Here is a 21,524-nt window from a genome sequence, read left to right as displayed (position 1 = left end):
TTTTTTTATTAAACTCCGTTCTAAATTAAATTAGATCATATTTTTTAAAATAGAGGGAATATTTTATTAACGGGTGATAATGATGACCACAATTGTTATTATTTGTATTGCTAATTTCAAGGGTATAATTATCGTCATCAGAGAAATTGTAATCAGAGAAATAATCTCGGTATAGTAGGAAAATTTACAAAAAAAAAGAGAGACATTGCTCTTCAATTTTTTTCTTAACTTGATAGCTTTTTTGAATCAATCAACTATTATTGGGCAGAAGGACAATATATTCCTTAACTATCGTGAATAATACGCAGATAATTTCTTTCATATTTTTGGGACATAGGTGTCCTTACCGTCCAAAAATTAAAGTATTTATGTCTTTCACTCTAACGAAAGACTAAATAGGGACACGTGACACAATCTTATTCGTCGATCCGATATTTAATAAATGTTGAATCGGTGGATAATATTATGACATGTGGATGTCCGTTAGTATAAAGGGTATATATGCTCTTGTTTTTGAACGGCGGGACATCAATATCCCAAAAGCATGACAAAAGGTATCTACATACCATTTACGATAATTCGAGAGTTTATTTATCCTTTTTTTCACTATTATTTAGTTTCTAATTTATTATTATCATTAATTATAGTAATTTTCTCATAACATTTTTCAAGACATTATATCTGTTATATTTAAAGGATGATCTAGTAAAAGTATCCTTTTATTTATAATTTTTTTAAAAACTGCAAAATCAATGATGGACAACTATTGTTTGACAGATGAACATAATGAATTCAAATTGTATTTTTTGGTATATTCATTTAATTTTTAGTTTATTAAAATATAAGATTTTGATTTCTTTAGTATAAAAATATTTACATTATTTGAAATATTATATTTTAATTATGGAATAACAACTATAAATGTACGTAATATACCTGTGAATTCGAAAAAATAATTAATTTTATTGGTCTAAATTCAATATTTTAAAAAAAATCTATTTAATATTATATAAAAAGAATTTATAATCTTAATTTGAAATTAAAAATTTTAATCATAAATTTTAAATTTTTAATTGACCAATAAAAATCGCATAAGTTAAATTGTTCAACTGGTATACAGCAATAACCTAAGAGAAGTTAAACATTATAATACATCATTTACCACCCTATTATACACCGGAATTTGCACCAATTAATAATTAAGTAAAATAAATAAATGGGCACTATTAGGATAAAAATTAACAAAAAGTAATTTATTTTGTATTAACCATCTTTTTTTTATAAAAAAAAAAATGCGTGTATTAACAAAAGTTTTCGTTTTGGAAACTATAAAAGTAGCGTATTTTAGACGTCACCACCGCCTTTCTTCCCCTGATTTCAAATTAAAGAACCGGAGCTTCATCCGCTACCAGCGCATCATAGAGTAGTCCACCGAATTGCTGCTCTTAACTGTCCATTGACAATTTGACGTTGTTCGATCAAAGCCCTAAACCAATCTATCTGCTAAGTAATGCTATTGTTCTTCCCATTATCATGATATTGTATTTTCTTGAAATTATTGCATGCATGTTTCTTAAGAAATTATCAAGAACTTGATGCCTTTTTGAAGTTACATTGACATTCTTAGATACATATTTAAGAAAATCAAGGAAATTGTAGTTTCCAAGAATATATGTCATTGAAAATATGAAGTAAATTCAAAAAATCCTTTTCTTTTAAACAAATTGTTTTGTCATTCTTGATGTTAAGGATGTTCAACAGTTATAGTATTTGTTTTTACTTTTTTTAGGGAGACGGGAAGCGTTAAGTATTTTGGTCAGAGGTTATCTTGTATGATTTCACAAGGGTTGTTGAGGAATTGGTTTTGAACAGCCTTGATGCTGGTGCCGTTCCAAAGTTTTAATATTCCTTGTTGAATGGAAAGATGTGAAGTTGTTCTTGAAGGCCCCACTCGAACAACTCTAAAAGACACTCAATTGGACAGATTTTCGTCAACGCCCTCAGTGGCCATTTTCCTTTACACGGTCTAGACTTTTTGACTTTGATTGTTTCTTAAAAAAGGGAAATTATGCGATGTAAGAAAATGGGGAATGATATGGTTCATATTCTCTGATTTTGTAAATGTTTGGAGGATTAGTAGAGGTGGGCTGCGGGGAACATCATAGTTAAGTGACTAACGATGGCAACTCGTGCTTTCATGTAGTTTTAATTGTTTAGACTTATCGCACCAGTGAATCTGTGTGTTGCTTGCACAAAAGGCATTGATCGGTGAGGCTCTTCAATTATTTCTTATGTTCCTTTGGTTACCAATACTTCCTTATAAGACTGTTCTTGTTCTTTTGTGTTTGTTGTTCTCATTGGGACCTGCTATGTTAAGGTGGATGACAATGGTAAGTGTTAGTTTCTTTGATATTGATATGATGCATTTTGATTCGTGTTAGTTTCTTTGATATTGATATGATGCATTTTGATTTGCAGAAAGCTCTGCTCAGTTTGTGCTTCATCACCTGAAGTTGTACTTTCTTTTGATGGTGTCTCACGAGATGGACGGGTGCTTATGAGAGAAAGATATGGTGATATTTTTGCAAAATGCTGTACTAACGTCATCTTTTCTATTGTATTGCTGCTGCTGTTTTGCATGACAACTATGATGTTGATAGATTGGAATGGTTGTTGTTGTTTATACAATTGCATGCATTGCTCAACTGATAGGCTCTTTGACAGTTTGTGTTCATTAATATCTTTTTATAGATGTTCTTTTACTTATTATTTTGTGATTTTACTTGTAATTGGGAGGACTGGTATGGCTGCACAAAACATTGATTTTTTAGATTTAGATTTTGGTTTTATTGCAAGATGTTCACGTACATCGCATTCCCGGTTCTTCATTTGCTATAATATATTTTCTCTACCTGTGCCGCGTCCCCAAAAAGGGGAGGGCTGGAAGTGTGTATATATACACACACACAGAGAGTGAGATATGAAATATATTTTTTGTTGCTCACTACTGTATCTAGAGATGTTTTAATTACTTATTCCAGCTGAAGTTGAGTTGGAACATACATATTGGTGATTAGGTACTTTTAGCCCAGCTTATAGAGACAGTATATGTGCCTGATTCTTCATCTTCTGTTGTGTTTCCTTTTTGTCTGGCCATTTGAACCATGGTTTTGAATGCTTGCTTTACACCAGCGACATCGAAATACAACATTTCAGATGATATGCATCCCTTCCCCCGCAAGCTTTGGCTGAAAAGTAGAGGCTCCGAACTCTTAGATTTCGGATGCTTTTTGTTGGAAATTGGTACTAAAATCACGGGAGGCCAGATGGATATTGTAAGGTTTTAAAGGTACAGTTTTTGAGTTTTAGTTGGTAGTATCCATTAGGATAGGTATAAAACTACTAACTTTGTCTTTGTTCTTGCCATTGTTGACAAGACGGCAAGTGTTTGTACCTTGGATTCAATGATTGTAGACAAAATAATTGTACAACAGGTAATCTGTATATAAGACTACCTGATACATGTGTTGAGTGTTGACTACTGTTTGCTCATAAGTAAATTTTTTGGGATTTTTCTCTTTGTAGTCATTGTTCGTGATGCTATTACAACCAACTAGTTCGACGGTAGCAAATGCACTCCAAGTACTTCTAATTTTCTACAATTCAAACAAATAAAAAATATTGATTTACATACTTTGATTCTAAAGTTGTACTCCATCCTGATTGATCTTTAGGTTTGCATATATAATTTGAAGGCCAATGAGGGTCTTGCATTCTCTGAAGAGTCTCTGTTAATTAAGAATCGCCCTTGTGCATCCGAGTGTCTCCTTCAAAATTGTTGATATGGAAAGGTCCGTCTTTGTTATACCAGCTAACTTAAGGATATTACCTGTCTAGTTTCTTAGATTTTGTTCATTTGCATGCAGCGAGGAGGACCTGCTTTGCACACTTGCTTCTCCTTCTCCTTGGAGCTACCCTTGTCTTGGTGAGGTCCAAGGCAACCCGGTAAGGCATCTTTGCAACCGAAATCTGCAGCCATGGCGGTTGCTTTGTCTCCTTTTGTCTGGTTTTTATAACAAATTTGAGCCTCAGGAGAAATGATTGGCTAAAAGACGCTTGAAGTTTTGTGAATTTTCTTTGTTAGGTTAGCCTTAAAAAGGCAAGAATGAGGCAGCAGAAAGTATGGGATTTCTATCAAGAGTGGTTGTCTTTCTCTCTATGCTTTGCCTATGATTCTCCATTTATTAGAACAAACCAACAACCCTTAAAAAAGAAAGAGACAGAGAGAGTACACTTGAGTTTCTGGGTTTCTTTGATTTTTTTCCACCCTTAGACGTATGCTCAATACACACAACTACACTACAACAACATGACTATAAAAATTATTAAAGAAGCAGTCATGATTTCTGGGCTAACTAAATTCGGGCATTGAGATTACCCAACCTTTATCTTGGGGGGGCAACCCGGTATGTCCTGTAATTGAGATGCATAACTCACACATGCAACCGAGTGTTGCAGCTATGGCGTGGTTGGCCTTTCTTTCGCCTTATCATTACACAAATCTGAGCCTCAATTTGCTGAAGAAAAAAGGGAAAAGGGTCAAATTTAACCTTTTACTATGCATAAGGGGCAATAACTTTTTCATGATTAATGGGGGGAGATATTGAACCTACGCCCTTCTGATTTGCAGTTTTAATGTTTTTCATTCGCGATGTATCTCCATCTTTTGATAAGTAACAAGCTCTGTTTTTTTTTTTAATAAGTCCCACAAGGGGAGTGTATTTGATAATTCAAACGGAGATCGAGAGGGGCGCTGGAGCCTAACCTCTGCATACAAATAACTTGCAAATACAATTTGACCTAAGCAATATACAAGATGGAGATGAAGAAACTCCTGAGCAAGAGCTCACAAAAGTACCAAGTGTAAAGACACTTAGTAAATCCAAAAGAGATAATCAGCTCAAGAATGAGGCATTTTAATGAAATGTTGGATTTGTGAGGGATGGTTGCCTCCCTTATCTGGTAAGCCCTGATAATTTTTGAAGTTCTGCACTTATGTTGAGGAGTTGGTTTTCAACATCCTAGATGCTGGTGCCACCAAGGTACTCATTTACCCTTTCAAAGTTTTATTATTCTTTATCATTTTACTAGGTATTGAATGGAAAGATGATGAGTTGTTCTTGAAGGCTCCACTCGTACAACTGTAAAAAATTAAGTAGTTTAATCATAAGAAGTTGTGATTTGTAATATTTTAAATGAAGACACTCAATCGGACCGACTTTCATAAAAGCCCTGGGTGGCCATTTTCCTTCACATGGTCTAGACTTTCTGATTTTGATTGTTTCTTAAAAGTTGAAATTGTACCATGTAAGAGAATGGGTAATATATGTTCTGATTTTATTAATGTTTTGAGGGTAAATAGAGGTGGGTTGCTGAGAATATGGCAAGTGGGCGGTGAGGCTCTTGAATGAATTCTTACGTTCCTTCATTTCCTACTTCTAATGATGAGGACATATGCTTAATATGAAATTGATATACCTTTTCTCCTCTTAGTATGATGTTTAATTCAAGTATCATAATTTTTTTCCCCAAATGAACATTCTTTTAGCAATACTCTATTTCTTTTTTCCATGAGATTTACTTCCTTATAGGTCTGTTCTTTTTGTTGTTTTATGTTTGTTATTCTTATAAGTAGTGCACTCCTAGTTTGAACTTAACCTAGTTTCACCAAGTATCTGTTGCTATAGGCATTGGGACCTGCTATGTTAAGGTGGATGACGATGGTAAGTTTCAGTTTCTTTGACATTGATCTAATGCATTTTGATGTGCAGAAAGTTCTGTTCAATTTAGTATTTTACTTCATCATCTGAAATGTTACTTTCTCTTGAAGGATCTGGCTTTTCACGAGATGGACGGTGCTGATGGGAGAAAGACATGGTAATTTTTTTGCAAAATGTTGGACTAACATCATCTTTTCTATTGTATTATTGCTGCTGTACATAATTTATTTTGCTTGACAACTTTAATGTTCACAACTTGAGATGGTTGTTATTGTCTATAGGATTGCATGCAGTGGGGATGACTTGCTTTGCACAAGTGCGTCTCCTTCTCCCTGCCGCTGTTGTCCAGTGGATTTGGGATTCCTCTGAGTTCCCTTAAACAAATTGAATGCAAGCATTATGGGAGAACAATGCTAAACCACATTTCTAGCTTCTTTTGGTTGCAAAGCCAGACATGCCAATGTTAACAAGGACATGTCATACATATTTGTTTTACTGATTGGACCAACTTATAATCTAACAAAACTTTGTGAAGCAACCTTCGAACTTGGTCTCTTGTTGAGTATTTGCATAAAAGTTCTCCTCTAATCTTGGTGATTCACCGGCTTGTCTGAGGACAAAAGGTAAGGTGCTCCTAATTTGTTGGATTGTAAGACCTTAACTTTTGAAGCAAACTCTTCCAAAGAGATGTACGAGTTGATCAATCCTACAAAATTGAACCTGTAAGGGCTATTGGTCTTCTGAAATCCTTCAAACCTTCTATGACTTTACAACAGCCTTAGCCATATTGCCATTGTAAGTGTAAGCAAAAACATCACTTTCAAGGGCTACTATATAGTCTACTCCAGCAATATGGTTTTGAAATTCTTTGAAGCCTCAAGTTGTTGCAAGAGTGAGAGAACGCAAATGGAATTCATCCATGCTGTTGTTGTCATATATCTCCCCAGCAACAATGTAAAGCCTCCCTTTCTCTTGCTGTCTATCTCCTTCTCTTTCCCTAGGGAACCAAATAAGGCTTACGAAGTTCTTCGACTGGGTGTCAAAAATGAATCAACCCGTCCAGAATTTTAAGGGTTGGGCTCAAGATAATTTGAATTGATTTCAATCTCAGCCCATTTAAACCTAAACTCAGTTTAACAAAATCATCAATTGAGCTCAATTAAATCTCCAATTTTAACCTGTTTTAAAACTTTTTACTAAGATATGTTCCTATACTGAAGGTACGAATTATTATCTGTTTTTACATTTTTAGAATTTATCCATCCATCTGTTACTTTTTTTAAAAAAAAATCTTGAGCGAAAATTCGAATTGTGATTAATAGTTAAGACCCAACTCATTTTTAACCCATCTGAGTCCACGCGTCAAGATCCAAAGCGATTTCTATCTCAACTCAGTTTAATATCTCTAATTTCAATTCAACCCAGCTCATTTGACACCCTTACTTTTTCGAATCTTAAATAGAGAGCGATAATAATGGTTCACCTTCATCATTATTATCTCCAAGTCTATAAACCAACTTCTGTCCTAACTCCTCTATCTTGTTCATGTAACAGTGAACCTCATAATTAGCTCTACAACGAAGCCTTTGAATTTGCGATGCTAGGAGTAACAGTGTTTGTTTGGTCATCAATATGGATGATGAGCCATCATCCTCTTGGAGTCGTAAACGATATAACAAAATGGTGGATGACTCATCATCCATATTTCTAGTACTTTTATGGACTCTGTTTCAGAGAGGACTGCGTAATTGTACTACCAACGCCTAAAACCCATGGCGGTGGTAGTGTGCCATCGGTTGATATTGAGGTATTCGAGTAGAAACTTTACCATCAATTTGAAGAAAAATGTTCAATTCATGAACTCAATTTCTCACCATTTAAAATAGCGCAAGTCCATATATTGTACATAGGCTTGAGTTAGTCAAACTCACTAGTGATCGCAAGCAATTGAACTTCAAAAGTATACCTACCCATTCTGCAAAATGTGCGTGTGGGATTAGGCTCATTTAGAGGAATAAGACTCTCGTCAAATCCAAGCTTCAAATAATATATATCCATATCATACATAAGTTAGGCAACATACTGCATATTTCATTCTTGCACAATGAAATGCAATGATATTTCAATTTCTAATTTACATTCCCCCACAGTGAGATGACAAGCAAAGATGTAAGATGTCTGCATAATATTTACAACGCGATTAATTTAGCTCAATAAAATTAAAGTTCAGTTTGGGATCGCCTCAAGAGGTTTAATAGGAGTGAAGGAACCGGAACAAAGATACAACCATCAATGGTAGCAGATATTTGCCATTTAAAACCCCAGTAAGCTCATACACAAATATTTAAGCATGTAGGAGAGATTGATCGTCTCCCATGGACCTGTGGACGAAACTGATCTGATAAAACTGGGAACTACAATGGCACGGAATATTACTAAAGGGCTTGGATATCACAGACTGATAAACACGGCGCACACTTAACTGACATGTATGCAGGAGATATTCAACCAACTACCGCCATCTCTCAAGTGAGAGTAACAGCATCAGAGATGTCCTTGTTGAACGTGTTTGCTACCATCTGAAATAAAAAAAGATCCAAGATGACATTAATGTTCATGTTGTTTGTGCAGCTCATTGGCAGCTTCAACCTGCCACGACTCCCATGCCTCAACATAATGAGCAAAAAGCTCATTTGCAGCTGTAACATTTGGCAAATGGAAATATTTCAACCTCCTCATTAATGTAATAATTACATGGGATATAAACATACATTCACATGAACAGAAAAACAATTTTTACTCTTAACAGTAGCTGAATTGGGTGCTAGAAATTGGATCAACTGTACTTCCATTCATGAAATGTAGTCTATCATGGGTAACTCTTAAAATGGCAGAACAGTTAATCAGAGCTGATTCACCTTTTCAAAGGCATGCTATAGCCGATAGACCCTAGGCTCAATAGAAGTGTAATCAGAGCAGCATAATAAGGAAATAACGACCACAAAAATGTATACAGATATCTTTTTTCATTCTTTTTCTTTTGTCCATGAGGAGTAGGGAGAGGGGAATAGAAAAAGGTTCAAACGTGTGATCCTGCCTTAATATGAGGAGCCTGTGAAATGAGTAGACTTCTGGACCAACATATGTGAGAATATAGCCCAAGAAAGGTGCCATCCCCTCCTCCCTACCGCACTTGGAATGGTAGAATAAAAGGTATTCAACTTATTCAAATGAGATTCAGAAATTACCCTTATTCTGATACTGAGGGTGATATTTAGATGCAAGATCCTCCCAGTTCTGAATCTGTTTCAAATTTTCTTTTCCAGAAATTCCTGATCTAGGCAGACTTGATGGACCAAAAGGACCAAATACAAAATCCTTTGTACCACGTTCATTAAGCTGCTCTGTTGATATCTCCTGCTTTTTATCTTTCAATTCATCATCTTTTGAAACTTTCAACCTTTTTACCTGCCCATTTGACATTACATCAGATGAAGAATCATCCCTGTATCGTTTGGGAGTTGTATTCGTGATCTCTGCCCCAAAAGTTCTCCTTGTTGAATCATCTGATTTAGCAGATACAAGGGACCCAGTCCTCAGATTTTCTTTCCAGGCTATCCACCTAAAAACTGGTTTTCCATTATCTGGGCTGCGTATCTACATATATATTGCAAAGATCAGAAGAAATAATCCTCTATTTCATTATTTTGAGAATACGCACTTACTGATCATTCAAACTATATAACCAACCTTCTCAATGAGATTCATCGACACAAAAACATTTGCAATATCATACAAGCGTCTGGTCTTTGCTGCAACATATTTATGAAAGATAACAAGTTTTCTGTCAAATTTTCAATCATAAGTTAAACATAACAACATATTATGAACATTAATTACTCTTCATAGCCATCGGATCGTGGACATCACCAAGCAAAGCTGATGCAGCCTTGTCAAGAGATATTAAGTCAACCTACAGAAGATAAGGCATTAGCTTGCAAACAGTTGACAACTAGTCAGAAAAACTGTACGGCTCCACTTACATCAGAACAGTGGAAAAGCTTAACAAAATTTTGTGCAAGAATCATCAAAGACTTCTCCTTCCGGTTGTCTACATAATCAGACCTCAAGTTAGTCTCACTAAATATTGAATGTGATATATGACATCCAGCAGTTCTTTAGAATATCAGAACAATGTTCCCTCCACTGGGAAAAAAAATCAATTAAAAATCAACAACCATCACACCTACAGAGAAGACCTTACCAATTTTATGTGATCCAGCAGTCTTGCCTTCTCCTTTTTCCTTAACATCTGAATTGTTACAAGCTATGACCTAGTAGAAGAAGGTGCAATCGCAGAGCAAACCAAAGTAACTAACTGAGTGAAACTAATGGGAGAATATCTACATTTGAACTATTACAGTCCCACTCCAAATCACCCTATATAGATGGCTCATTGTGGTGAAGGGTGGACAAATAAAGAACATGGTGTACATACATTTGAAACATTGCGGCAAGTGGAGGAGACAGTGGACAGATCTTTTAGTCCTTCTTTCTACAAAATAAGCAAATAATATCAAATTCCCAGCACATGTTCATATGAGACAAGGAAAAATGCATATCAACTACCTTAAGCAAATCTACAGCCTTAGAAATTGCACTATACCCATTCCATCTATATTGATTCTTAGCTTTTCTTGACAAAACCTGAAATAAATTGCCTTAGTCATTCAATCATATAAAGATTATGAGAGGAAGATCCAAAGATGAAAAGATAAAGAATTACCCCAACACTTTCCAAAATATTGACAATATCATAAATGCGACGCCTCTCGACACCTACATCCACAAAGAGATTCTGTGTAATAATATTCAAAAAGAAATCTGTGTATTGGTGTTGACACGGTTGGGAAGACAAAATGAGGACTTGTAGATGAGAAGACAGGGCAAAGACCTAATTGATCTGCAGCATTGTCCAAACCAATGGTGGAGTCCACCCCTTCCCGATCACATAGCTTCAAGAAACTGAATAGTACAAAATTTATCAGGTCAAGAAAGTAATGATAGAGATGATATGCTGATTTATAGTGAAAAAGTACAGATCTTTTACTTGGGTTTTTATGTTTTTAAGGCATATGATCAGCTTCCTCCACACATTTCTACCTAATTTTGTTGATGAAGGAAACAAAAAAAATTGACAAAGCATACAATCAATATACCAGATAAAAAATCTCTCACCTTCAAAAACTAATATTCAAAATTTTCCAACGAGCGGAGAGCCTGAGACATGATAAAACTCCTACAAAGAGACATGCTCAATTTCCTAGATTTGCAAAATAGTTGCTCAGAGCTGCTGAGCTAGAAAACCACCAATGTGTCTCTCCAACAAATTAAGCCAGCCAGAAGTCCCTAACTCGCTATGAAAAAGGTCTTCCTTGCATTCTATAAACATGAAGGTTCCGATAGAAAGTGACTCCAAGGAGGTTATGGACATATTTACGGCTCCAAGTTAAAGAGAACCACTTGAGGAAGCTCACAAAGAGAGGAGATGAAGAAAGAATGGAAAAAAAAAGAGAGGATCAAACCCTTCATTCCCAATCCGAGCATTTCTCTTTGATTGTCGTGATGATATCTATTAAACTTCTCTTGGTTTTGTTTAATTCCTTATAGAGTGTTTTTGAGATGGGAGTACACAAAACTAATGTCTATGAGACTATGACTTGAGTTCGTTCAATTGAATTCAATCGAACTATGAGCATTCGCACTCTCTACCCCAAGGCAGATCCATGTTGTGTGTGGGTTCACGGGAATCTCGGTAACTTACCCCTAATTAAATGCGTGCCTTGAAGAAAGAAATGATTCTTTAATGATGTAACCCTTCGGGATGGCCCAGTGGTTTGGGCTTGGGACTTCCATATTGGAGGTCTCAAGTTTGAAACCCCTTGCCAGCGAAAGCAAGGGGTTTGCTTCTGGGTTGAGCTCGTCGCACCGAACTTGTCTAGTGTGAGTTACCTCTCCTATGTGATTTACGAGCTATTGCATAGGAGCGGGAGTTTTACCGTGTGCGCAGTGCACCCAAAGGGTATAGCTGTTGCGGGTTTCCCTTGTCATCCAAAATACTAAAGAAGGGTAATTTTGGAAGAATAAGATCAATTTCCTTCTTAAAATCCTAAAACATGGAAGAATAAGATCAATTCCTTTTTGAAATCCTAATGCACCACTTATTTAAAAACAAAATAAAAAGGCTAAAACACCACTTATTTTGGAATAGAGGGAGTATAAATGTATATTTTTCAAGAATACTATGTATATTCACTAAATATTTATTGATAGTGAACTCAATTAATATGATATATCAACTTGAAACTGCTATGGCAACCCATAAATTCAAATCTTGGATCTGTTTGTGCTTCTTAAGGATTTTTCTTTAGTTTCCATATAGAATTTATTTAATTCCTCACTCTTAATCAGAATCTTAAAGTCAAAATTATTTCAAAACCCTAAAATTCCTCGAGCATCAACATTTTCTCATCAATCAATCACTTACACTAACACGACTAGTATACTTACTACGTATTTCACATAAACATCTCGTTCTAAAATCGAATTGAGGCGTAGATACGCTTAGGACTATGAATCAGGCATAAAACACAAATGCAAAAGAAAAGAAGAGAGAGATTACTTGGAGCAAAGAAGACCGAGCGATTTGTCCTTGCGGCTATAAATGCTAGGGTTTTTCCATTGAGAATCTTCAGTATGGAGTGACGATGACATTGCGAGGTTTCTCTGTTATCGAAAGTTGAAAGCGATCAGAGAAGAACCCTACGGAAAATTCGAGATAAACCGCTGAAGCTTTGAAGAAAGAGAGAGGGAAATAGATGAAATTGGCGGGCACCATGAAATTACATTTAACTCGTTCTTCATTTTATGCCCCCAAATTTAACTATTCATTTCACTTTTTCCCGAATAAATTTTTACTACTACTTTATTTGTCGATAATAGATTTAAAAGATAAATATACTCTATATATCATTTTACTTAAATCATTTATTTTTATTCAAATAAAAATGAAGGGGTTAAGTTTATTTTAAAATATGATTAAATTTAGGGCAACTTTCACATATAGCAAGCACAAAATTTATACGAAAATGGGTCAAAATTGCTCTTGAACTACGTGAAATAGACCACTTATACCCTTCGTTATATTTTGGGATAAAAAGTGCTCATGTTGTTAACCTAAGAGACCTCATATACCTCAAGAGTTAACACCGCCTATTTTTATTGACTTGACAAGCCACATGAAACCAATCCTTCTACCTAAGCATTGACAGTTAGGATTCATTACAAAAGAACTAAACCTTTAGCGGCGATAATAGTCGCCACAAAGTCCAAAAAATCGTCAGTAAAAGTTTTTAACATTAAATTCTAATTTTCTATTTTTTTCTTCATTATTTTTACAAAAAGAAAAAATGATATCGATTAAGTAGGAGTTTGAAGACACTGTATATTTTATTTTTATATTATATGTAAATGTATAAAATGTATATGATGCATTATATATATAGTAGGAGATGTGAATCGAGAAGTAATTTTCATAATTTTTCGTAATAATATTGGGTGTTTTTAATATTAATATTGCAAGTTATTTATTTTAGAAAATTAGGTTGCAATCGAAAATTAATTATCACATTATTTTTTTTTGGTTAAAAAAATAGGTTTTACTATTAGTCTTCACTAAAAATCACTCATAACCTTAATTGACAATATTTTGAGATTTTGTGGCAACTTTGTCGCCACTAAAGATCAAGTTATTTTGTAGTGATCTTAGTTGGCAACGCTTGGTAGAGGGATTAGTCTCATGTGACATGTCACGTCACTAAAAAATTGGGGTGTAACTCTTCAGGATATTTGTGGTCTCTTGGGATAACAGCGGGGATATTTTTGATCCCAAAATGTAATGGAGGGTATAAGTGGTCTATTTCGCATAATTCAGGGGTAATTTTGATCCTATTCCGAATTTTATATTTGTATGTTATAACAAGGTTTGCATAATTGCGCTCTATAACAAATACAAATATGTATAATTCGCTACACATATACAAAGAAACCAATTGTATAACTCGCTATATATATACAAAAGAAAGTAGTTGTATACAAATCAATTGTATAATTTGTGTAATATAAAACGAAAAATAGAGAAATACAAAAGAAAATTGGGCAGGGGAACATTTGTATTGTATAATTATAAGTGTATAAAACGAAAATATATGTATTTGCAAGTGTATATACATTTTTTTCTCTTACTTTATACTAACAGAAACGCAATCTATACATTTTGTCTCTATTTATATAAGCGATAGAGGCGAGGCTGCCGACCGAGATATGGGAGAGGAGAACGAAAATATATGTATATATACAATGTTTTTTCGTGCTTTATATACAAACAAAAATGTATTTTATACACTTGTGTTTGTATAAAAATGAGAGGGAGCGAGCGAGAGTTTAAGGGAAAGAGTTCATTAACAAACAATTTGTTACAGGACACAACTAAATCAAAGTGTTGTTATAGCATTTAATTTAATTTATTAATTTGCCCATATATAAAATTTTCCCTTAAATTTAATCTCAACTTGCATTTTAAATTTAAGAAAGCATTTCAAGCATGTTTTTCTTTCTTTATCATAATTTAAAATGAGGTGAAAAAGTATTTAGAATGTTGGATCTACAAAATTTCAATTTCAAATTCTTCAAAACGTAGGATTTTTATTTCTATTAAAAGAGAAATGTAGTCAAAAACCCTTTTAATCTATAACTCGATTTTTAATTACACACTCATGCTTTATAGAAATTCTATTTCTCTCTGAATTATTTTAAAATAAAATAAGTAGCGTGCGTCTAAAAACGTCATAATCGAATTTGTCTTTTGCTATAATTCGTGTGCTTGACACGTGTATTTTACGTATTGATCTTCTTTTAAAAAGATTTTTTTTTTCTTACTTCTGAAAACTTTAATTAGTTTGGAGAAAAATATTGGAGGTTAAATTGGGGATCTCTTTATTTTGTCTTCTCCAGAGAGGTGAGTCCCTACCGCCGGTATAATTTGAGAATTTTGTTGTCACGACTATCTCTACCAGTGTTTTTGTTATTTCTCCTTCACCATTAGCTCCTCCACCTACTCAAAGAGCTCCCCCGCCATTTCTTTTAAAAAATAAAGCTCGAAAAAAAAGAACATTGACACCACCACCAAAATCAATATGAGTCTAATTTAAGCTACCACTAAAGGAAAAAAAATAAAGTTAAATCGGGTGAAGGGACTGATGAATGTTCATGGGTATTGTCACAATTTATAAGTCTATATGATATAGTTTTTTATAACCAAGAGAAGGTAATTGTTTGTCGGAGAATATAGAAAACAAACTAAAAACACATACGAGGGATTAGAAACTCAAAGTAGAAACTATGTTTTCCTTTTATAAGGATTCAATTGCAGTTAAACCCAGATTAATTTTTCAAATTTGATTCAAATGATCTTTTTGGTGATTGGAGATGATGATTTGATTTTCTTTTCAAATATTTTACATGAGAGTTGTTAAAAATTTACAATAATGAATTCGGTGGAGATGGTGATAGTGACGGACGCAGCAATTTCGAAACGATAAGCGGTGGAGAGATTTGACATATGCTACCATGATAAAGAAAGAAATATATATTTTTTTAAATAATAATTAAAAATACATACAAATGATATATTTAAAACAAAATGTTAATATTGTTTTGGCTACTCACTTTGTTAGATAAGCATTTAGGGAATAATTTCAATTTTATAAAATTTAGAAAATAATAAGATCCCGTAAAATATGAGTGTACTTTTGAAAATCCGACTATAAATCACTTTTTCATTTTTAAATGTAAAACTTGACTGAAATATATATATTTTTTATAAAAGAAAAAATCCATAATTTAAATTTTGCAAAAAAAAGAAAAAGAAAAGTCACACTCGCCATGAATTGCAACACGTGAGAGGAATATATCGAAAAAGCTACTTTATTAGTAGTATTGTAATTTATTGATTCAATGGATCTAAAAAGTATAAGTATTTAAAAATGTAAAAGCCTGCTAATTAAATAAAAATGTAAAAGCCTGCTAATTGAGAATATTTATTTATGAATAAACATGATATATGTGATTTATGAATTTATTCGCGATATTTTAATATCTTATTTTTAGTCATGATTTTCATTTGATAAAATAGAATAAAAGCTAGAGAAATTTTAATACTTTTTCACAAACCCTATGTTTTCTTCATGTTTATGAGGGGGAAATCAAATTACATATTTAAATAAAATTTCAACTCAAATCATTTCCAAACGGACTATCAACTACTCTACTTATAGAGTCTAAAGGGTATAAAATATTAATAAAAATTTCAAAACGGTATATAAATTTTATATTAACCAAAACGACAAAATCGCTAGAACAACAGCGATTTCCTCAACCGAAAAAAGCAAAATCGCTGCTACTAGGCAGTGATTTTCAATTTCCGGTGGAGGAAATCGCTGTTGTTCCAGCGATTTTGCCGTTTTGATTAATATAAAATTTTATATACTGTTTTAAAATTTTTATTAAATATTTTATACCCTTTAGGCTCTGGACTCCTACTTATAAGTGTCAATCACTATAACAAAATGGTGGGATAACTAAATTCAATGACTACCTAATACCTTCAATTTGACATGGGATAAAATACTCTTACATTTTATCATAAAATTATTATTTCTTATACCTCACACCAAACGAAGCGTAATAGACAAAAATTCTCTTAACAAGCGAGATTGTTATACACAGAGGTTTTGACTATATTAACATCCCTTTTAAATAATATTAATTTAGAAAAGAGTTCACATTTAATATCAACAGTCACCTTAATAGAGAAGTTTATTTAGATCAAGAGTTACATATCATTATCTAAATTCAAGCTGGAGCAGGTAAAAATATGTTATACGAATACATCAAATCTACTCGGTTCAAATTTTTTCCATGGCTATAAATTTCATATTTTGCCCCAACAATATAAATTATGGAGAGAGGGAAATGACAATTCCATGGCATAGTCAAAAAGTCGTCATATAATAAAACCTGACACATTTAATCACCAAGTATATTGAAAATTCAACATAAAAAGGCACACACAAAACAGGCAGAAAGAAAAAGGTCTATAGCTCAAGTGAAATTGAATGCATACTGAGTAAAACGAGAAGAATCAAATCAAAGTAAACAGTCCTTAATTAAAGGGCTAACTCTCACTCAGGCCTCAGCTAGGAAAAAGGTCTGAATGGTAGAAAGAGAACACAAAAACTTGAATTCTATTACTTCCCAAGTTCCAGCTCTATTGGTCAACAGTGGAGGCCTGTTGCCACTCCCCATCAACAGCTTCTTTCCACAAAGTGACATTGTTATCCCCAGCTGCAACTGCCAACAAGTTTCCGGTAAGAGACCATGAGACTCTCCAAACAGGAGATTTGAAGTCTTTTAGAACCTTGCCCTCCCACTGATCTCCCTCCTTTCCCACAGTCCATATGACAACCGTACCATCCTCTGAAGCACTAGCAATTGTTGACTTTGGAAGTCCCAAGTTTGGTGCCCAAGCTACATCTCTCACCCAGTTAGTGTGCATCTGAAGTGCAGGGAAGCAATCCATCTTCCAAACGCCATTATACAACTTCCAAACTTTAACAGTGTTATCACATCCACCAGATGCCAGCTTTTGAACAGGTTCAAGCACACCTGCACCAACTAAAGCACCAGGAGCCATTGAAGGCGCCCATGAAACTGATGTTACCCCAACTGGATGAGCTTGGTCTATTCTTGTAGTGTCCCAACCACCATCTGACCTGGCGGTGTGCACTGAAATATTACCATCAGAAGAACCACAAGCCAAGCAAAGCCCAAGTTCATGAGGAGCCCAGGAGATGGAATTAACCGATGATTTGTGCTCGCTAAAAACATGAGCTTGTGCCCACTCATTCTGATTGCCTTCCTTCCAGATTATTACCTTACCATCATAGGAACAGGACGCAAGGATTGAGCCAAATTTGGGGTGAGCCCAGCCAGCCTGCCAAACAGGGCCCGTATGGCCACTCAACGTAGCAAGGTGTTGCGAAGCAGCATTGTTGCTCACACCAGTTATTTTTATGGTGGTATCAGAAGATGCTGTAGCCACACGTTTTCCATAATAGTCCATAGTAACATCGTGAACTGTGTCATTGTGACCAGTTTCAATCTTCTGGGCTGGCATTTTCTGTTGCCGCTACTGATATCTCACAGCTACTGCATTTATGCTCATATCCAATGTTAGTATAGATGTCAGTTAAAAAGATAAAATATTGAAGAGAGTACCTATTCCCCACCCCCTGTTTGGTTAGAAAAGAAGAGAGACTCTTCTTCCAAAATCAGTTCAAAAGCCTAAGAACAGAAATGCAACTCAAACAACTAAACAAACTAAAAAAAATGTATATATTGTAAATAAGCCAAAGTAATAACATAAGATCCTTCAGGTTAATTAATCTTTGCAAATACAATATTTTTTAGAGAAAATAATATTATGAGCTTCTCGTGTCATGGTTTTGAGCTTGTTCGTTTCAATACACCAGAGAGAAAGATAAAGTAGAAACCTTCCCCTTTATCATAAATGCAGGTATAATGAAGAAAAGACAAATGATTTATTGCTGAACATGTTATATTTGCAAAAGGGGAAGGGGAAGGATTAAATAGGTCAAAAGTCACTAAAAGGCAATAGGAGTTGATTTGAGGAGGCTAAGAATCTAAACACAATATGGATTAGCTAACATATAACTCATATTCAGCATTCAATTGATCCAATATATCTAATACTTGATAGGGAAATTACTACAGGAAAAGACTGCAGCTTAATTCATAAACCCTTTTAAGATGGTCAAAAGAGATTTTTAAAGCAACAAAGTACACACCAAAGTACTTGATAACTAAACCTAACTAATGACTAGATAGTCTATGGGCCCAAAAGTGCAAATCCAAATCCTCTCCTCTACCCCAGTATTCTACTTGTTGCTCTCACCAATAATTAGTTAAGATGCGCAGATCAGGATTCCTAGTTTTAGTAACATATATTAGAGTTGGCTTCTGCACTCTTTTTTTAACATAATACTCGTAAGTGTTCCAATGTCCTTGCGCTGCAGACGAGACTGCTATTAACTGCAAAGGTACTCCATTGAGATGAAAATACTAAAATGATCATCGATTCAATCAAAGATAATGTTATTGTGAAATATCAGCTAAATTCATTAGGATACTCCTGAATATAATATAACTATGTTTTCCAACATAAGTGATTCTCCTAAATTGACTACTCTACAGAGTGGATAACAATGATACATTTTTTTAGAGATGACTTCCAATAAAGGTTTATATTATTATATAAGCATGAGTCATGAAATAAGAAAGGGTTTTCATAGATATAAATATAGCAGATTATAGAAGATATGCTTTCATCAATTGTAGAAAACTAAATAGACACATTTTTATCTGTTCTGCTAGATCTCTTTGGGTAGTGTTTCAATAGCTTCCCACACTAAGCCAAGATAAGAAATAGAATCTCTTGTTTGTGGACAATAATATGGCAGAGAAATTAATCCTATTGGTAACATTTAAGAAAACCCTTTTTGCAGAAGATGCAAAAGTCCAACAAGTTATAAGCTTCCACATCTATTCCCTAATAAATACTCAAGCCCTAAGCAAAAAACAATTGCTACATGAGCATCTAATCTTACAGTACTTACTAGACCTCTACTCTATAGTTTACCGCATAAGACAAAGATACATAAACAGTCAATAAATTAACACAAAGATACCATAAAGACAAGGATACATAAACAGTCGATCAATTGACACAAAGATACCATAAAACACTTGGGGAGGGGAAACAAGCAACTCCCAAGAGCAAAACTGGGATTCCTTATACTTCTCCATGCTCAATAAGATGTGTCTACCTCAGAATTCTTTACTCCTAACACACGAGGTTCTAAGACAGTTTAACCCCAGTTAAGAACGGTTTGCACTATTGTCTTATAAAAAGCAACATTTCATCTTCTATTTCCTACTTCTATTCATTTCTCCGGCATACCTTGATATAATATTGAATCGAAACTGATCCAATTCTAAGCCGCTTTCCCCCAAAATTCAGATTAGGATTTCCGGATAATACACAACCAATTCGCGGATCGCCGAAGATCAGACACATAAAACAGAACGGTATTAGCTAAAAACGATACATATGGGCGCAATTACATCCATTGAGGATACCAAAACAAATCAAAAAGATACATGCCAAACTAGATCTGGGATTTCTTCGTGGATCTTAAACCGGGTAGACCCAAACCGAATAAAGCGAATGCAAAAATAATGCTCAAATACAGATCTCAATTGTAAGCAAATGAAGGGAAAAAGGGATTGTTTTACCTGTAACAGAAAAATTCTGGATGCAAACACGATAGAGAGGAGAATGGCTTCTTCGCGTCGAAGCTGGAGAGAGAGAGAGAGAGAGGTTGATATTTAAGTGGTTTTTACTGCTAACAATGCCTTTTAAATTAAATCAACTTCTTATGCACATCCCTTCTATACCTTCTTTAAAGTTTATTTATTTATTAATCCAGTAATCCTTTCTTTTTTTTTTGTGTGTGTGTGTATGTCCATTAGAAGTATTAAGACACATAGTCTCATTAAATAATTTGTATAAAATAGTACTATGATTTTTGGTTGGAGAGATCTAACTTTATATGATTAATAATAATGCGATATTTGATTATACATATGAGAAAGAAATAATACATATAATTTATGGATAGTATTGTTAAAGAAATAACTAAATATCTTCTCTTCCTTTTTTTTTACACTTTTTAATAACTATTATCAAAATAACAAAATCTTTTCTTTGTTTTTAAACACTTTTTATAACTAACGAAATATGCATATACTAGCACTTTGTTTGGATGGTACTAATATTATTTTTCGAGTAAATCTATATTTTTATGCAATAGGATCACATAGGAGACACAATCCACTTTAGACATCAGACTTGTAATAGATCACAAATCACATAGGAGAGATAATCCACACTGAGCAAACCAGTGTGACGAGCTTATAATATCTTGCAAATTACATAAAAAGAGGTAAACCACATTATGCAAGCTCGGTGTGACGAGCTTGCAATAACTTGCGAATCACATAGGAGAGTTAATCCATGCTAAGCAAACCCGTTGTGACAAGCTTGACCGAAAAAACAAACCTGTTACTTTTGTTGGCAATGTGTTTCAGACTTGAGACATCCAACATGGAAATCCCAAGCCAAACTATTGGCCCACTCCAAAAAAGTGTTGTTCCATAATGTATCGTATTGTATCAGATGTATTGTTTTAATGAATACAATATTTGAATATATTATATCATCTCCACCGCTATAGTGTCACGCATCCATAATTTGAATGATAAATCTATAAGAAAAGTAAGGTACGAATTAGAGTTGCCATGAAAATGTTGGATAAAAAAGATGTAATGTGATTAGTAAATAATAAATAAAGATAAAATAAGGAGTAAATATTAAGGTAACAATACGATCACATCAAATCGGTCATTTTATGAATCTTTTCGTTGTTACCAAATAATAAATTTAAACAATACGATACAATAAAATTTAAGTAACAATATAACCTT

General features: G+C 34.0%; 2 protein-coding genes and 1 long non-coding RNA gene across 17 annotated transcripts; 1 reads left to right on the top strand and 2 right to left on the bottom strand.

Annotated features, from left to right (window-relative positions):
- The first annotated feature begins 1,205 nt into the window (after positions 1-1,205).
- Positions 1,206-6,526, top strand: LOC107009127. Of its 12 annotated transcripts, XR_003576851.1 has the most exons (10): positions 1,236-1,507; positions 1,790-2,268; positions 2,378-2,390; positions 2,479-2,573; positions 3,193-3,494; positions 3,586-3,642; positions 3,735-3,851; positions 3,927-5,783; positions 5,891-5,937; positions 6,062-6,526. It is a non-coding gene; the product is annotated as an uncharacterized LOC107009127 (long non-coding RNA). The 12 variants fall into 12 exon arrangements; XR_001455365.2 differs by having other exon boundaries at positions 1,206-1,507; positions 1,790-2,390; positions 2,479-3,494; positions 3,927-4,005; positions 4,764-5,783; XR_003576848.1 differs by having other exon boundaries at positions 1,222-1,507; positions 1,790-2,390; positions 2,479-3,494; positions 3,927-4,005; positions 4,145-5,783.
- Positions 6,527-7,808: 1,282 nt separating this feature from the next.
- Positions 7,809-12,693, bottom strand: LOC107008979 (E2F transcription factor-like E2FF). 3 transcript variants are annotated; one of them, XM_015208214.2, is made up of 11 exons: positions 12,463-12,693; positions 10,735-10,805; positions 10,567-10,619; positions 10,410-10,487; positions 10,279-10,335; positions 10,045-10,114; positions 9,824-9,891; positions 9,681-9,753; positions 9,531-9,592; positions 9,029-9,437; positions 7,809-8,359 (listed from the first exon to the last, which is right to left on the bottom strand). In XM_015208214.2, the coding sequence occupies exons 1-11, from the start codon at positions 12,552-12,554 to the stop codon at positions 8,325-8,327; spliced, it is 1,068 nt and encodes a 355-aa protein (XP_015063700.1). In that variant the 5' UTR covers positions 12,555-12,693; the 3' UTR covers positions 7,809-8,324. The 3 variants fall into 3 exon arrangements, with proteins under 3 accessions (XP_015063700.1, XP_015063699.1, XP_015063698.1); XM_015208213.2 differs by having other exon boundaries at positions 7,809-8,479; positions 9,711-9,753; XM_015208212.2 differs by having other exon boundaries at positions 7,809-8,479; positions 12,463-12,692.
- A 4,195-nt stretch (positions 12,694-16,888) lies between these two features.
- On the bottom strand, positions 16,889-20,431 carry LOC107011415 (protein transport protein SEC13 homolog B). Of its 2 annotated transcripts, none has more exons than XM_015210912.2 (2): positions 20,274-20,431; positions 16,889-18,107 (listed from the first exon to the last, which is right to left on the bottom strand). In XM_015210912.2, the coding sequence occupies exon 2, from the start codon at positions 18,073-18,075 to the stop codon at positions 17,167-17,169; it is 909 nt and encodes a 302-aa protein (XP_015066398.1). In that variant the 5' UTR covers positions 18,076-18,107; positions 20,274-20,431; the 3' UTR covers positions 16,889-17,166. The 2 variants fall into 2 exon arrangements, with proteins under 2 accessions (XP_015066398.1, XP_027770435.1); XM_027914634.1 differs by lacking the exon at positions 20,274-20,431 and adding an exon at positions 19,939-20,261.
- Positions 20,432-21,524: the final 1,093 nt, after the last annotated feature.

The sequence above is a fragment of the Solanum pennellii genome, chromosome 2, assembly GCF_001406875.1.
Source record: "Solanum pennellii chromosome 2, SPENNV200".
Classification (NCBI taxonomy): domain Eukaryota; kingdom Viridiplantae; phylum Streptophyta; class Magnoliopsida; order Solanales; family Solanaceae; genus Solanum; species Solanum pennellii.
The sequence above is the reverse complement of the archived record's forward strand: the minus strand, read 5'-3'. Positions and strand labels throughout refer to the sequence as shown.

What these genes read in the sequence shown, in the direction of transcription:
- LOC107011415 (XM_015210912.2), bottom strand. Translation starts at nt 18,075, where the DNA reads ATGCCAGCCCAGAAGATTGAAACTGGTCACAATGACACAGTTCACGAT.
- LOC107008979 (XM_015208212.2), bottom strand. Translation starts at nt 12,554, where the DNA reads ATGTCATCGTCACTCCATACTGAAGATTCTCAATGGAAAAACCCTAGC. An exon ending in CTCGGTCTTCTTTGCTCCAA is followed by an intron (nt 10,806 to 12,462) that starts GTAATCTCTCTC and finishes TGTACTATTCAG; the next exon opens with TTTCTTGAAGCTATGTGATC. An exon ending in CAATGCTGCAGATCAATTAG is followed by an intron (nt 10,620 to 10,734) that starts GTCTTTGCCCTG and finishes TTGTGGATGTAG; the next exon opens with GTGTCGAGAGGCGTCGCATT.